Consider the following 17,778-nt stretch of genomic DNA (forward strand, 5'->3'; position numbering starts at 1 on the left):
ATGACTGATGTTTTTTTTTGGCAGCCGAGATCCGGTGCCAAACAGTAGTATAGGTACTCGTAACACCGGGCTATATTTTATAATTCGATAGTTTAACTTCAACATACAAGCTAAGTTAAACCTATGGGTATATACACCTATATAATAACTTTTGTCCACCATGAATTGCCATGCTTCTCTTCGTTCAATTGTCCCAAATATTGGGCATCGGAATTAAATGTAAAGTATCAGAAATCCCTGTTGCACACATAACAACTTTTACCCACCACGAATTGCCATGCTTCTTCATTTAATACTTGGATGCTGTATCGAGCATGTGTTTAGTGATCCACGTTTGGACACGTCGACGTTTTTGTTGAATTATAATCAAAATATCGAATATAGAATCCCAATACAGCTCTAGATATGTTAAGGATACGAAAATCTCTTTCAAATTGTGCACACACCGGACAAAAACAGGGCAATATCAACGCCCAAGGGTTGGTTGTTTCAACCTTGTTGCACAGTTAATGTGTTGTTTCAATCTCGTTTATAGTAACGTTACAGTTAAGCACTCAGCAAAAATACGAGCAAGGGTGCCGCGAACTGTTTATATTTTCTGTAGGGTGCCGCAAGCCAAAAAAGGTTACGAAACAGTGCATTAGATACACCTATAACTTTTGTCCACCAACTATTTCTTCTCTTCGTTTAATACTTGGCTTCTGTCTCAGTCATGTGTTCAGTAATCCACGATATGAACTTGGACACGTCGGTGTAGACCCCCGGCATGAACCTGACCCCACAACCGATACCCCAACTGACCGCCCCCACCAACAGGAACTTCTGGGCCTCGGCGTCGTAGCAGGTTAGGGGACCTCCCGAATCGCCCTGGTACACAAGGTTAAGGTTGGTTTACATTATATCGGTTGACAACAAAGTGTTTTTGTTACGTGGCCCAATGGTTTAATGTTTATGAAAAACAACAGTGTTGTAATAAATGACTTGACTTAAGTCACTGTTTTCAAATGACTTGACTTGACATAAGTCCTCTTGGAAAAATCGCTTAGTTAGTCTTTCAGACAAATGACATGACTTGGAATTCGTTATCTCACTTCTAGCGATGGCTAGCGAATATTTATCAACAACAGTTTTTTTCAGTTTTATAAAGATTTTTCTGCCTTATTATTTTGGACACCAAAAGAGGCTTCACTATAAGTTTTCCATTAGTCGGTTAAAGTAAAACAACTGAAGCGTACAGCTTCTAAAATCTAAAAACCAATAGCATTGTAATTTGTAGCAATTTAATCGTTCAACGTGCAAATATGGGGATAAATAGCTCAATTTTAGAATAAAATAGTAAATGAAAGCACTTTACCCAAAAGTCATTTCACTCTAAGACTAGGGTATAACACTGGGATTGTTCGATTAATTATTTAGCCTGCTAACCTGACACGCGTCCCTGCTTCCGTCAATCGTACCAGCGCAAATCATGTTCTCAGTTATCATTCCATCGTGCCAATCTTCCATGTTGCAAAACCTGTTCGGCACTATCTCGACCGGTGCCCACTGGAGCGTGTCCGGTAGTTCCCCGCCTTCAATGGTGACGCCCCAGCCGGAAATTTGGCATCTGCGTGTTGTGTGTTTTATTGCCAGTGTTATAAACAAGTCATTTTGAAATGGCCTAAGTTCTAGTCAAGCCATTTTTAAAATAACCAACTCCAAGTCAAGTATCTATCTCAATAAATTTTCCGCGTTGACAATGAAAATTGTTTCAAAAAGATTTAAAGTGCAAGTCAAGTCCAAGTCATAAGTTGGTAAAGTCAAGTCCCAGTCTAGTCCTACTTAGAGCAAGTCAATTCCTAGTAAAGTCCTTATCATAAAAATGAACCGGTAAATTATAAAAGTTGGTCAATTTGTCCGAGACTGCGAAATAAATCAACTGTTACAAAAATGATGAATCACCCTATTTTAATTATACGAATTTTTCATTAATCAAGGTCAGTTTTTCTGGGTAAACAGTTTGTTTGGTATATGTTACGTTTTTATTGTTTGCAATTTAAAATGTCGCCCATGAATGGTCGAGTTTAGCAATTTGAATAATTTACCGCTTTATTCTAATTTCATAAATAGACTTGGCTTGCTTTACCAGTGACTTGGGCTGGGACTTGAATATCTATTACTCGGTGTAGCAATGACTTAAGTAAATAACTTTACTTAAGTTCACTGTAGTTCATGAATTCTTAAACTTTTACCGCGCCCCTTAAAATTTTTTTTGACGTCGCGTGAACCACGATAGGCCAAAATTTTGAAAAAATTACTTCATAAATTGACGTCACAATACAAATAAACTCATAAATCTTTTGATTTTGTTTTAAAAAATGTAAAAGTGGAATAAAGTCCAAAAACAATCGTGCAAAACCGTTTTGTTTTTAATTAAACTGCTTTCTTTGAAAAAATGATTAGGCTACTTTTTAAATACACCAATATTTCAATTAGGTCTTCGTCGAGCCCCTAAAACTAAGTTAAGGCCCCCAAGGGCTCCATGGTTTTAAGACAGTTTAAGAACCCCTGCTGTAGTTACTGAAAAACAAAACTTGTACTTACAGTGCCGATGCCGTTAGTGGATAATTGGCCGGGGGCAGGCAAACCGGCCTGACGTCATTAGTGAACTGGAAGTGATTTTCGAGTCGCAGTAAGGCGATGTCCTCGTCGTATGTTTTTGTGTCAAACAAGGGGTCAAAGATCAGGTCCTTGCCCTTTGACCTTTGCGCAATTTGAGTCATCAGGCTTCGGACGCTGACCCCGGCGTACGCCGTCCAATCGCCGGCCCTTGGCACCCTGCGGTCGAGGATTAATTAGGAAATTGAAAATTTGAAAAAAAATTTAAATGTTTCGTTTGCCGAAAAAAACGTGAAAATAACCATTTCTTGTTAAAAATTTGTTGTTAAATGCAAAACCTGGAGAGAAATACAGGTTCTAGCAAAAAGTAAAACTGTGCAAATTTGAGCAAAACGAAACGATTTTTTATATCAGGGGGGAAAAATTGTAGTACATTCAACAAGATTTAATATAATAATAATTCTTCAAAAATTAGTGCGGCAACACATTAGGTGATTATTAGGTAAATTACTGCAATTCGGTTTTTAGTACTTACATTTGCTAATACCAAAAGCAAGCAAAAACAATTTTTGTTTACTTACTTTTGTTTTTCTTATTTATTTACAAAAAAAAACATAGTGTCAGATTCATCACACGTGACTTTTTTTAATTAAATCGGGTAAAAGACAATTTTTAAATAAAAAAATCCGTATTAAAATATTTTTTTAGATTAATTTCTTTGCACTAATAGAAAAAACTTTTTTTAGTTTTTTTTATCAAATCACCAACTGAACAATAAAATTACCCACGATTGTGCGCAGTGGGCGGCGAAAAGAATCCAATTGGAAGCAATGATGCTGCCTCCGCAAGCGTGGTAAGTCGTCCATAGCGATACCTAAAAAAATATAGAACTTAAAAATATTTGCAATTTAGTAACGAAATCAATTCTCAATGGACAGATGCATTTTTTGGTATGTGTGTGCAGTGTTTTTTTTAGGGTGTTTTGAAACGGTCCCCCAAATTTCTCCAGCGGTTTCCCAAAATTTGGACTTGCAACTTTTTGGTATTTAAATGAAACACTTGCTGTCTCTTAAAACTACTTAGCGGTCACCCAAACCAAACCTTAAAAAAACCCTGTGTGTGTGGTCAGCGGTTTAGTATGAAAATTTGTAAGAGGTGATCTAATGAAGCTACGTTTACGACCGACAAAGTGACAAGTTTTGAAGCAAGGATACGGCACTACATATGAAGCTGACTGAAAGGTAACGATTAAAAAACATATGGTCCTAACAATAAAGCCGCTATTTTCACTCTACTTTTTTACATTACAATTTATAGCAGTGTTTCTAACCTTTTTAGGTTGCTACATGGCGAAAAGATAGATTGCTGCATCTTTACTATAGCAATATGGTTAAGTGGTTTAATGCTGTAATGTCACAATTTGAAACAGTACATATCAAAGATCAATAATTTTGGTCTCGTGATTAAGTTTTTTATCAAGAGCTTATCAATAGAGAAAAAATTTAAAATCTAAAAAAAAAACGAAATATCCCTCAACACATTTAAGCATAATAACCGCATTTTTGACACACGTATGCCTAAACTTAAAATGTCAGTCACGTCAAGCCGAAAGTTGACTTGATTGCTAAAGCAAAAAAAATCATTGTTATTATGTAATTTAATGCATTGCTGTTATAATCTGGGTTAAAGAACTTGGTAAATATAAATAAATGAAGTCTCTCACTCCTCCGTTAATGTAAAAGAATTGATAAAGAACTTTTAGAAACTAAAATAAGACAAACTAAGCAGTAAGCACACACCTCTAAAAGAAGCACGTTTCTTAGAAATAAGCACAATCTGCACCTAAAAATAAGGACAAATCTTAGAAATAAGCACGGTATGGCAACCCTGATTATAACCGCACCTTAGCGTGTACCGTTAACCTGGAAAAGGTACTGTTGTATACAGTGGTAAACATAAACCTAGAACGCCTTTCTGACTTTTTATGTACAAAGTATAGGGTAGAAAACGTTTTTTTTTGGCAAGGCTATCCAGTCGTCTCCTTCAATATATTTTAACAAGGTTTCTGGTTGCATATTTTAGGGGCTACTTTGTTATAACATAATTTTGTGACGTCATTTCTAAACATTTTTATGTGTTCCAATAAAAAATTTTAATCGTTCTAGAAAACTATTCTACTCTCACCCCTGGTTGTATAGGTTAAATTAAGTGGTTAAATTGCCACGCCACACGCTTACCTGCCAAGGGTGTTGATTTATATTTGTTTCCTCTCCACCGACAATTTTGGCAGGGATAGGCAAGTCGTAGATTTCCCTTCTTTTTCGATTCGGGAAGAGAGGGTTGCTGACGCCCGCCCCTAGCGTCCCACAGGTGGCGCTGTTCAGCCAAACTGTAGAAAAATACCTTTTGAAAACTAGAAAAGAATCTATTTTGTTGCGTAAGTGTAATAAAAAAACAATGGTGAGAATACCGAATCGGAGCCCATGCCCGATTCCGCATTGTAGCATCGGTACTCGCTACACTAGGCTTGTATCATATCCCATCCAATATCAAATTATAAGATTTTTAGTTTATTTTTTAACCAACATAAGCGCATTTTAATAATAAATTGCAAAGCCAAAAAGGTCTAGTAGATCGACATCATCTTGATTAAGACGTTTCGATACGAGCTTGTATCATCTTCAGTTAATGTGCTTTGCAATTTATTATTAAGCTACATTACCGATCCGTGCATAGTGTACATAAGCGCATTTGTTTTCCGCTTCGCGTTATTACACAGCATGTACATTTTGTACATGAATTAACTTTGTAACGTCTCTTTGAAAAGTAAGTATTGTAATACGCCACAAAACCATTTTAAACTGTTTGCTCAGAATTGACTAATACTAGCTTATTACATACCGGTACAGGTTGTCCTCAAATTTTGGTCGCACTGAAAAAATTTTAGGAACCACTGGGCTACACGGTACTAAACTGGCGCTTTTCGAACTAATAGTCTGGCTTTCAGATAAATACAGTACCTACCTCCTCCGTTTGGCATTACCGGTGCGGGTTCTTCCCAAAAAAACTCTTCGTAATTATCCTCGGACTGGGTTTCGACTGCGATAAAATTATCTTCTTTTGTGTTGTCAGTTTTATCAGTGTTCAAATTTTCGCCGCCTTTAGCGGTAAAATAAACGCCGCAGTATATCCCAACACCTAGGCCTACAGCGCAGACTGCCAGCACACCGACTGCCATCGGATAAGTTCGACAAATGGCACTTGCATCAGTTTGTGGCATACGATTTCTAGCAGAAGATCTCCGCCTGGTTTCGTTTGCAAAGTTCCTGGGCGTTCTAAGGTCGTTCGGATAGCTTACTCTACGTGCCCTGTAATTGCTACTGGTACTGTCTCGCCTTGCAGAATCCCTGTGCTCTGCAACAGAGTTTGTCCGTTCTACTTGCGAGTTTTCCATGACAAATGTGGTTCTAACTAGTTGAGAAAACAGATTGCTGTCAAGTTAGTCCATTGGTTTTTCGTTGTTTAACTGAACTATATTTTGCACATAAATGTCCAACCTTTCATTTCAGCTGATTTCCTTGCAGTAAAACATTTGCGTTAGAAACCTAATCTTACAGTCAAGAGATTTTAGACTACAATATAAACAACTCCACTTTCATAATAAACAATAACCTTGGACTGACGACCTATTTCTGTGCTTTAAATGCATTATGACAACACAAACGAGTTAAATTTGAAAAATCAGTGCTTTATCTTTTTTTATCAAGCAGCTTGTTACTTTTCTAAAACGAACAACTGCATTCCAAGGGCACAATTGCAAAATTTTAGCACTTACTTGTATACGGTCATTTCCAAACATTGTCTTTATAATAAATTTTTGGGAGCTCATTTAAATTATATTTACCTCTCATTAAAATATATTTTACAGGTCTTGTGCATCATTAGACCTATAAAATGCTGATAAATTCGTGTTTCTAATTGTTATTTGCACGTTTGTGTTTGTAAAACCCTGCTGCGTGTTTAATATGCGATGTCAAAATGTTCCCCATTAACGGAAAAACGTTCTAAATTTTCTAGCGCCGTTAGCGTTACTTTACGAAAACATTAACCATTTTCAGCAAAACGTAAAGCTAAATTTTATTTCACAAGTAACTTATGTTTTAATGGCTTTATAACCTAACGATTGGCAAAGTCATATCCGCTTTGCAGTTTATAAGCTGTAGCGTTGTTTTGCACGTTTTACCGTATGTGTATACGCTGTTTACTGTTGAAAATGTACCAAAGGGGAAGCATGCAGCTCGAAATTTTATCGTGTAATATCTCCGGAAGTAAACAAGATATCGATCAGAAATTTTTACACATTACTCAAAACGGCGCTGGTCAAGAATCCTACACATTTTCGCCTTGGGGTTTATATTGCTAACAATATTTGGGTTAGGGTGAGAGTTAGCGTTTGGGTTTGGGTGGTTCAAGTATTATTATTATATTTATGCCTTCCATGCAATTTTAACTTTGACAACTCGTTTTGTTAGGGTTAAAATAAATGTGGTAGGATGCTAGACCAGCGCCCTCAAAGCAACCTAGCATAGCCAGCAATCAGACTTTTATCAAAAAATATTAAAATATCAATATTTGGCGCTGGTCTAGAATCCTACCACAACGCGCATTATTTGGGTTAGGTTGCGGGTTAGCGTTTGGGTTAAGGTGGGTCAAGTATTACTATTAAATAAAGAATATAATAATACTTGACCCACCGACACCCAAACGCTAACCCGCAACCTAACTCAATTTTGTGCCTTGATTTCATAACTGTGGTAGGATTCTAGACAAGCGCCCAATATTTATATGAATATTTTTAAAAATATTAATATTTGTGTTGTGTAGATTGAATCACCGCAAAAACATGACCCAAAACAATATAAATTTAAAGAGTATTAAACAAGATGTAGATCAATGTCCAATACATGTGACGATTGAATGTGAAGAAGAAGAACTTTTGCGTATAAGGTAAATTTCTATATACAAATATCACTATTTTGTACTGTGACAGTTTGCATTTCTACAATTTGTGTGCACACCTGTATTGGTATATTGCGCACTTTAAATTAAAAAAGGAAAATTGTGGTAGTATTTCCAACCTAGAGTATGCAGAAAAACATAATTGCACTGCACACCTGCACACCTTAAAATTTGTTACCGCACACCCAAGATCTTGCTATGTGATGCAGACTGGCGTCTGTGTCAACATGTATGGTAGATGAAATGATCTAAATTAACCCTTATTCAAATGGTAAATATTCATGATAAATAATATAACTTATTGAAGGCAAACTTTCCTAAACAAAACAAATCCACAATCCAGGTCTTATTCTGTGGCAGTTTAAAATCCTGAGATTTTTGTAAAAGCAATTTGTTTGCACGCCTAAATTCCAGAGAAAAGTTAAACTGTGGTAGATTTCAGAACTTGGTGTGCATAAATCCTAATTGCACTCATACACTGCTTAAAAATTTGGTGCTGTACACTTGATGTCTTGGTGTGAAATGCCATAAAAACGCACCCAGTCTTGAGAAAGATTTTAGCCTGGTAATTTCCAAAAACCCTGTCAGTGACTTCCTCTGACATGAAATTACACCACCATAGACATAGTGAATCTACAAAATTATGCGGCATTTTATAAATTATATTTTCATAGAATTTTGAAAAACAGAGTCTTCCGTAACCATAAAATAATAAAATTGACCCCAGTTTTATACCACCTTTAATTATGCCAAACCAATTAAAATATGTACCAAGGACTTTACCAAATGACACTGTAAAAGTATAGCTGATTCTCTTATTTGCTGTGTAACCACTAATGTGTTCCTATATAGCTTTGTTGCTCAGTCCTTGTGTATATTGTGTTGTCTGCTGGGTAAATGTAAGTTACAACTATCCTTTAACCTTGTATTTCTTTTAAACACATGTGTGTTGTAAGTTTCATAATACACATGTTTTTATGTTTTGTAGCTCTGCATCACATAATACACGTCAGTCTTCGAAGGGTGTTGAAAATCGCAGCGCAAAGGTTGTAATCCTATATTTTTTTCAACTGGAGGTATCTGTCTGTTATAAAATTATTATATTCTTATTTTATGTATCTTTAGTGGTTTGAAACAAATGAAGAAGCAACAAGGTTTTTGCAAGAATTTGTAAATTCTCGAAACATGAAGTTAATTAAACGAAAAAGGCACACCTATGGTGAGGTTTTTCAATGTAGCTCTGTTTTTTGCAATACCTTAATCACTTTTTATTTCTTTAAACTATTTCAGATTATGCCAGCAAAAAAATTTATTGGGACGAATCTACAACTCCGTATGTTGTCGTTGCCTGCGAAACTTCTAAAATATCCCCCCAGGAAAATTCAGTTACAATCTCAGAATCGAATGTGAATGTGACATTTTTCATAATTGAAAAGTTTCCACAGCACAAGGTAACTATGAATTAATTAATATTAATAGTAATTATAATGTATGACTTAAGAAAAAATTTAATTTTTTTTCTAATTTAGCATGAATTTCAAAGCATATACAGAAGTAGCTAGTATTTTGTGAACAGTTAAAATAATTCCTAAATCATTTTCAATTAATATAAATTTACTTCATTGAGGAATATTAAAACACTTGTATTTAAAATATTCACAAAATTCTACACACTTCTGTATGGGCTTAAAATTTATTCAACGTCCACCCAACTACAGCCTTTAGCTATTTACTCCAAAATACAATTTAAATTAAGTGTTTAATCCTTCTTTTAATTTCTTATAGCTGAAAATTAACACAACATCTCGCAGAAAAGTTGCCAGCAAAATAATTAGAAAAGCTTTATCTGACAATGATCCAGAATTAGAAAAAGAAATTGCCTATTTGGTAAAGTTTCCCCCAATCCCAATTGAGCCTGGCTTTCAAGTAAGTCATTTGGTATTTGTGTGATTAGCATTTATTTTGTGTCCTAATGGCTTTGTTTATTTTTCAGAAAAGTGCTGAAAGTATAGCTGCAGCTCCATTCAAAAGACACATACTTAAGGTACGGTTTTCAATTCTTTATCTTAACATCCAAACAAACTGATCTTTGGTTTCTATTGCTTGGTTGTTTGTTTTTAATTACTTGAGGTCCAACCAAAATATTTTGTTTTTCATTATTCCCTTTCAGGCAGATTGTTTAGGAATAAATTTTTAATTCACCGGATAAATTATAAGGTCGTCACAGGCCGCTAGTTTTTCAACCACAGTTTTGTCTTTTATAGTGTTTATTTAAAATCGGAATGTTTGCTTTTAACACATATATATATATGAACTGCACATTGTGCTGATTAAAACTAATGGTTATTTTTTGTTTAGTGTGTGTCTTCAATGGAAGAGGTTGAGATTGCGATCCAAGAGTTTGAAAAATCAACTGCAACAAAATTTATTGTCTATTCAAATAAAAAGTTTGGTAAGCAGCAGCTAAATTATGGGGGTTAAAAAAAATTCTCATCAAATTTATTTATCTTTAAATTGAATGTCATAGCCAAATATGTCGAGTAAATCAAAGTCACTTTTGAAAGAAGATGTCAATTAACTTGACCTATTCGTCTTTGACATTAATTTTCAAGCTACATTGCACATACGTTTATATTTTACCTAAATTTATTATGTTTTAGACATTTTACAATCCATCATTCGCTGGGACGATACCTTCACACCGTACGTTATTGTACAATCGAAAACATTGGAATGCCAACATGGCAAAGATCGAAACAAGGCGTACAACGAGATGCGCTATAAACGTACCCCAGAGAAAGTAATGTCTAATATTTATATCATAGCAGCCCTACTTTCAGTTGTATTTATTTTGAAAACTAAAGTAAATAATTAAAAAGTTTAAAAATTTTGTATGTCACGAGTATTATTTTCTAAAATGTGCAGAATATCAGTTTGGCTTTGCAGACAATTAAAAATCTGGTTAAAGCACTGTTGGTCTTTTCGAAACAAGTCTAAATTTACACAGTAGAATTAAATTCTTTAAAGACGCAGATAACTATCTTCTACAAGCAACTAAACCACTTGATTTTTTTTTGTTTTTTTTAGCAAATTCGAACGAATCGATATAAAAAGCAGAGGCAATACAAGCAAAGAACGAAAAAGATGGATTGTCAAGCGAAAATCCAAATTAAACTTTTACTGAGGTTTCCCCAATATCAGGTAAGTTGTTTAGTAAGAATTCACTTTCAACAATATAAGGCAGATCGTAACTGTATTCTCCACTTAAAAGATACTACAATAAGCACAACAAGTACACTGGTTTAAAGTCATTTTTCACTGCTGTCACGATGTTTACAGAATGGCCATTTTTTTATAAAAATTACCACAAATTACTCAGTGTTGACTTGACTTGAATAATTAATTTGACTTGAGTCACTGTATTGACTCTACTTGACTTAAGTATTTTGATCAATTTGACTTGACTTGGACATAAGTCATTTTGTCAAATAATTTGGGTTAAAAAAGAATTGGGTTATTTATCCTAATTTTTACACGTGATACAACATGCTTTCTGTATATTGTGTTTTTGTATTTTTCGAGTTACTGCATTGCTCAAATCGGACGAGTTTTCCAATTTTAATGTTGTAAGGTTTTATTTTATGTCAATGACTTGACTTTGGCAATTGATTACTTGGACTGGGACTTAACTTGGTATTGACTTGGACTTAAGTTATTTTGAAATAACTTGACTGCGACCAAATGACTTATTTACAAGAATTCCATTACTATAAGTTACTTGACAGCAGTCTATGTTAATGATCTAACCACTTATTAACAATGTTTTTAGATGCCTGAGGAAAACCCGTTTGAGCAACCGGCGATAAACCGATTCATTCACCACTCTCTTGTAAGCCATGACACAAATCTGCTAAGGGAAACGGTTTGTCAAATTTACTTTCCAACCAACGAGGAGCATTCGGGCCACGCGCTTGCAGAGGTAAACCTAACCTTATATTTTTCCAGATATGCCACTGGGATTTTTGCAACAAGAGAATAGCACACATAAGGGCTTTTTTCAATTTTTTGCAAATTGTAGTAGCAATTGTACTGTGTAGTGTCAGAGTATTTTTATTTTTTTATATTGCTATTCAACTCATGAGTGGTGGTATGCTTCATTGTGTAACCGTCGTTGATTATACTGAAAATTTACCCCAATTGGGATTTTTAGACCCTGACCAAATGTGGCAAAAGGATAGTTATAATGGTTGACAATTAGGTATAATTCAAAACATGTTATTCCCGAATATATAGTGATAAAAATAATAATTCTTAGAGTTTGTTAACCCTTAATGCAAATGGGAAATTTTGCATATTCTAAATCATACAGCAACGCGTTGGGCCCAAAATTAATTTGTTGTTAAATATCATGGTTAAAACTAATTTAATTTAACTTCGATTTGACAAGCAATAGAAGAGCACTTAAAAAGCTTGAATTGTAAGTACCTAATGCCCAACATTTACAGTTACCTTTATTTTCCATCATATATAACTAACAACGAAAACAAAATATTTGTGTTATCAGGGCGCCGAGATCTTCCAAGCCCAAATGCGTGAAGCGAACGCCGAGCAACAGGCGCATAGAACCGCTGTGGTTAAGGCGCCGATACCCGACTACGCGCCGGCCATTCTGGCCAGACTGGCCGAAATCGAGACCCTAACGCACGGCGAATCATCTCAACAAATATTGGCCGAAATACTGGACGGGCTGGACCGGGTAGTGTCCATCGCTAAACAGCCGAGCGAACCGCCGGCACACGAAGGCCAACTGCAGAGAGTTGTACGGACGCTTAAAAGAAAGCGACTGATGCCCAGCAAAGGCGCTTTGTCGCTGGTTAAAAGGTCCCCGGGGAGGTACAATGTCGGGCTGCTTGAAAGCGAGTACGCCATGCCGCCCTTGCACCAAACGAACGACGCGTTTTCGCACGACTTTCAGACCCCTGAAACTACGTACTACGCCAATGGAACCGATCCATCAGCGTTGCAGGTCAAGGTCGTTTACCTTGATCATTACAATCCTCCAAAACAACTGGCTGAAACGGATTAACGACCGGTTTCTTAACGACCACGCGTTGTTTGGAAACCTTTATTGCTACTCGGGCGGTTTATTTTATTTAATAATGTGGGAAAATGTGTGAGTTTTAGGCAATGCCATCTTGCGCAATAAAACTAATAATACAGTCCTACAAATGACTCTGAGAATGTGTGATGTCGTCGATATTTCTACTTTTTCTAATTATCAAATTGCCTCTTTGCTAATTCTGTTACTTTTATGTGTTTAATGTTTTGCGTCGTTCTTTGCTTTACCATTTGTTAATGCTGTTGCCAGAAGGACCTAAAACTGAAATGGAGTCGAAGAAATACCACCAACGTTATGTTAGTAGTCGGATTATTTATAAAGTAATCTTGTTATCTCCTCGGAAAAGCTGCATTTATGTCGAGTTTTGATAAGACCACTCAAAGGGAAGTGAAAGTCACAGCGAATTGATTGCTTGCAGCGAAATTTCGCAATTTTAAAACAATTATTTAATAAATCAAGGCATACTATTTAGGTAGGGTGTTGTAGAAGCTTTACAAATATATTCTCCCAATTTCAATTTTGGCGACTAGCTTATTTGTTGTACCGAAAAGAAGTGGTAGGACTGTAGACCACCGTCACAGACGCATAAATAAAAAAAAACATCTACTTTAAACCAACAGAGTTCCCCATCGACAAAAAAATAATTAAACAGCGCCACCGATGTGCAAATATTTTGGCGCCACCAAGTGAAAACTATTATAGGTTTAAAGATATAAACAACAATAAAGAAGCGGAGTTTTTGCTCAAGATTTGGGACATTAAAGTGAGCACGATGTCCTCTAATACAGCTGCAAAGGTGAGCATACCTGTTACTTATTCTTAAAATGTGTAGAAGAGCTGTAAGTTTATGGTTATGTTCTTCTGGGGTGAACGACAACTTCAAGACAGGCAATCATTAAAACATAGTTTGTTTGTAACTTAAAGATCGCAAAGCCCGGATTTTTTTGTAAAAATGTTTTCTAAACTTTACCATAAAGGCACCAATTGATTTATAAACAGGTTCAAGTTTGGAAAACAAACCTAGACCCTGATGTTTACTCAAAATTAAAATTTTTATAATGCATATACTGGTTTTGGCGCTGGTCTAGAATCCTACCACAAGGCACAAAATTTGAGTTAGGGTGCGAGTTAGCGTTTGGGTGTGGGTGGGTGAAGTATTATAATATTCTTTATTTAATACTAATACTTGACCCAGCCTAACCCAAACGCTAACCCGCGCCCTAACCCAAATAATGTTTGTTGTGGTAGGATTCTAGACCAGCGCCCTGGTTTTAAACTCCCTAATTTTATGCAATAAGCCACTATGGAAAGTATGACGTAGTGCACACTCGTTTTTTTTCAACAGACTAGACTAGCACCACTAAAAATGAATATGTACCAGGTTTTCCCCGTATGCTATAATCATGGGGTGTACTTTTGACCTTAGTTGCATGCACTCGGTCACCCCAATTTTTTCTGCTGTGCACCAACGAGATCTGTCATACTTTCCAGATGGGGCAAAAAGTAGCCCTGTATCAATTATTTCAGATGTATAGTAAAAAATAAAAACACTTTAAAGCAGACATAACAATTTGTAACTTTATAGTTTTCTAATATTGTGACTGGTTCTTGCTATTTATCTAATATTGATTTGTAAAGCTGTTTAGATAAGTTTTAGGAAGTGGCTATTTGTACGGTGTGACAGTGTGACCTATTAGCGCTTTTACAGTAGTTAGGGTTGTGGTAAGCTTTTGGGTTTGTGTTGTGTTATTATTGTATTTAATTTCCTGAGTTTTGTGTTACTTATGTAATTTATTCCCTAACCCATTTAAATGACTTTGTCAGCCTGGTAAATGGCTATAGCAAGCCCCTATTGGCTATTTATGGGGTTGCTTAGTTATTACATGTTGATCTAAAATACTTTTCCATGACATTTGCCTTGGGTATTATGACATGCGATTCCAAAAATAGGCAAGTAGTTTTATTGTCACTTCAGGTCCTCAGTATTAACAATTGAATGTCAACAGGTGAGCCAGATCTTCACAACTGCTGGAGAAGCTTTCACAAAACTCTCGGAACTCACAATGCAGATAAATACACAAGTGGAAGCCCCAGCTGGGTATGTAATTTCTTATATAAGATTTTCCTTGGTTAATAGTACCTCCAAACTATCTCGCTGAACAACCAAAAATTTACTGAGCATTAGACGAGATAAATTAAAATTCTAGATTGTTTGGTTTGACAATGAGTATAGCAGTTGGAATGTGTTGTGGTTTGTATCTCACAACTCCACTTAACTCGTTGCACTAAGCTGCTATAAAAACAATTTATAAACCACAGAAGAATTAGATCGTAAATCAAAGTTTTTGTGAAAAGTTTTTTGGTTTTGGCTTGGGTGACACTTAAATATTTCAAAACCAAAGCAACTTTTTGTCTAACTATGTAAAAACAGTCATTGTTGCCTTTAAATGATTAGAAATACAGCCAATTTGTTTTGAACAATCTGTCTATAACAAAACAAATTTTGACTTTTATTGAAGGGTATTTATCTCTCAAACATTTTAAATCATCAGTTATAGTTCTGTAGTTGGCCAATAAATAAAGTTAAGTAGTTTAGACATGTTACCTCTATTTCGCTTACATTATGTTTTCATTAAATAACTTCTGTAAAAAATTAAAAATGCTATTTGTAACTGGTTGAACTTTTGCTTACGTACAATGTACATTTTTGTTTTCTACACAAAAATAATGTCTGAAAATGCTCAATCTTTTGCTGCCAGATCAAAGTGGACAGATGAAGAGGTTGAGATGTTACGTAATGCCGTTGGATCATTTGGAAATGACTTAAACAAAATCAGCGAGGTTGTCAAAACTAGATCGCTGTAAGTAGAATTTAAAGTATTTCGCAAAATTGTAACATCAAGAAAATTGTATGTTGTTTGATTTTGTTTTTTGGATTTCAAGATATATCCAGCAAAAATACAAAGGCATATATTTACCTATAATCTTGAAAAACTATTTTTTTCAGGGGTCAATTAAAAAATGCGATCAAGCGAAAAATCTATTCTGAAGCTGGAATGCCCCAGGTTGTCAAAAAGCCCCCACAATCCAGAAAAAGGTCGTCAAATGCAGGCGATGCAAGCCTATCAGACTCATTGGCAGCAGTACGTACTTGTTTTGTGTCACAATTTGCAATTTTTATTGAGTAGTCAGTCTAAAAAGATTGTGGAGTTAAAAATGCTATGGTTGTAGTTTTTTAAGTGCAATTAAGGATTGTATTTTTGCTGACTAAATTATTAAGCGAATACTTAACGTTATTCTGTAAAGACTAAGTAGAATTTCTTATTCTTGGTTATAAAAACTATTAATTGATATTTTTTTGTGATAAAATTTGATTTGGGGTACAAATTATACATGTAGGGTTGTCCTATAATATCGAATAGTAGCCTACCCATACCAGTTCGATACTAGGCTGGTATTGGTGTTATACCAAATTAACATAGGAACGTTAGCCATGACAAGCACAAATATTGATAATATTATGAAACGATAGCAGATTAACAGCTGAAGTTAACTAAACGTCTTCACAGTAAAACAATTTGCTCTAATATCTCTTAGTAAAATTGCTGCTGAACGTTTTAATTTCACCCATTTGTTTGTTTGACCATAATAATAATATCATTTGCTATTGGGTCCGATTGCAATACTTTTTGTTCATAATATCGGGATCTGAATAAAATGTCAATTAACGGTTAATATCAGTATTGTAGGCAATATAAAAATACTTATATAGCACTGTTGGTATTTGCCAAACATGTGGTAACATCGGTACATACAAACTATAAGTTTTCATGATCTGCACTATCATGCTAAAAGTTGTGTGTTGTTAATGACATCTTTTACTCCAACCCAATCGCGTTATTTTTATTCTATGTATTAAACTGTGTTCAACCATATTCAGGAAACCGTCTCTTTCAATGACTTCACAAGCACCCTCAATGTCGACGTCAAGAAACCCAAGCTGAATCCAATCGGAATATCCGACTCTTTTCACATTGCCAACGACTCACTAGTAGACGTGGAAAACTTGGACGAATCCAACACGACCTTCAAGAAGGTGGAGAAATTCATAACTGAAGAACAACCGGTGGTTGAACCGCGAACAGTCGGTGGAGTGAGCGAACTGTCAGTCAGTAATCCGCCACCAATGCCTCCTTTTGATCTAGTTTCAGATCCAAGCTAATTTGCTACAAAGCTTTTTGATTGATGATACACACGTTTGCGTCTTGTCGAATGAACTTTTGCTGGAGGTTGCCAATTGTTGGCGGCGTAATTAAGGGGAGCTGTGGTCGTTTGAATGATGTTTTATCATATATTGTACAAGCCGTTGTGTAAATTTTCACTTCTAAATATTGTTATAGTTCCGTGGTTAGCGCTGGACAGAGTTGTGCAAACTTGGAATTTTAGATCGAAGAAATACACTTAACAAATATTGTTTGTGATTGTTTGACTTTAAAGACGAGATTAGTATTTATTGCTGCAGTTTATTATATCATGAATAGTATTTTAAGTCTCGTATTCTTAGGTTCAGCAGAAGAGAACTTCTTTATATAAAACAAAAAAATATTTGAAACACCGTTGTTATGTGATGTGTATAAGTGCTTTAAGGGAGCATAAGTGCTTAAAGGAAGCATTATATACCCAAACGAAATTTTTGTTTTTTATAATTGGCCGGCCCTAGAAACATGATTCTAAACTGGGATCCAGTAGCATTAAGGATTCATGGTGACAAAAGTCCATATTGTTTAAAGAACTCCTACTTCTGAATAAACAAAATGGGTCGAAAGACGAAAATGGTGGTCTTGATGTTGTATATTCGTACTCTATTTGAATTTATTAAAGTGAATTTTAAACTTGCGCTACCAAATACAGGAAAATAGGACGAGATCGTGCAACGTAATTATTATTCGCAAAACAACAAAATGCTCAGTAAAAAAGGTGTAATCGGTCGCCTGTATAAGCTTTAAAATGTAAAGGTTAAAGTTAGACTTCCGTAATTGATA

General features: G+C 35.3%; 2 protein-coding genes across 2 annotated transcripts; both read left to right on the top strand.

The window, feature by feature from the left end:
• Nucleotides 1-7,486: 7,486 nt before the first annotated feature.
• Nucleotides 7,487-13,026, top strand: LOC146165441 (uncharacterized). Its single transcript, XM_083382593.1, has 11 exons — nucleotides 7,487-7,605; nucleotides 8,606-8,663; nucleotides 8,743-8,836; nucleotides 8,908-9,068; nucleotides 9,403-9,543; nucleotides 9,611-9,661; nucleotides 9,976-10,069; nucleotides 10,278-10,417; nucleotides 10,705-10,818; nucleotides 11,447-11,596; nucleotides 12,182-13,026. Exons 1-11 carry the CDS (start codon nucleotides 7,502-7,504, stop codon nucleotides 12,701-12,703), a joined length of 1,629 nt encoding a protein of 542 aa, XP_083238719.1. The 5' UTR covers nucleotides 7,487-7,501; the 3' UTR covers nucleotides 12,704-13,026.
• A 427-nt stretch (nucleotides 13,027-13,453) lies between these two features.
• Nucleotides 13,454-17,196, top strand: LOC146165442 (BPTF-associated chromatin complex component 1-like). Its single transcript, XM_083382509.1, has 5 exons — nucleotides 13,454-13,532; nucleotides 14,743-14,834; nucleotides 15,496-15,597; nucleotides 15,744-15,879; nucleotides 16,677-17,196. Exons 1-5 carry the CDS (start codon nucleotides 13,509-13,511, stop codon nucleotides 16,956-16,958), a joined length of 636 nt encoding a protein of 211 aa, XP_083238635.1. The 5' UTR covers nucleotides 13,454-13,508; the 3' UTR covers nucleotides 16,959-17,196.
• The last annotated feature ends 582 nt before the right edge of the window (nucleotides 17,197-17,778 follow it).

The sequence above is a fragment of the Ascidiella aspersa genome, chromosome 2 (genome assembly GCF_963924565.1).
Source record: "Ascidiella aspersa chromosome 2, kaAscAspe10.2, whole genome shotgun sequence".
Taxonomy (NCBI): domain Eukaryota; kingdom Metazoa; phylum Chordata; class Ascidiacea; order Phlebobranchia; family Ascidiidae; genus Ascidiella; species Ascidiella aspersa.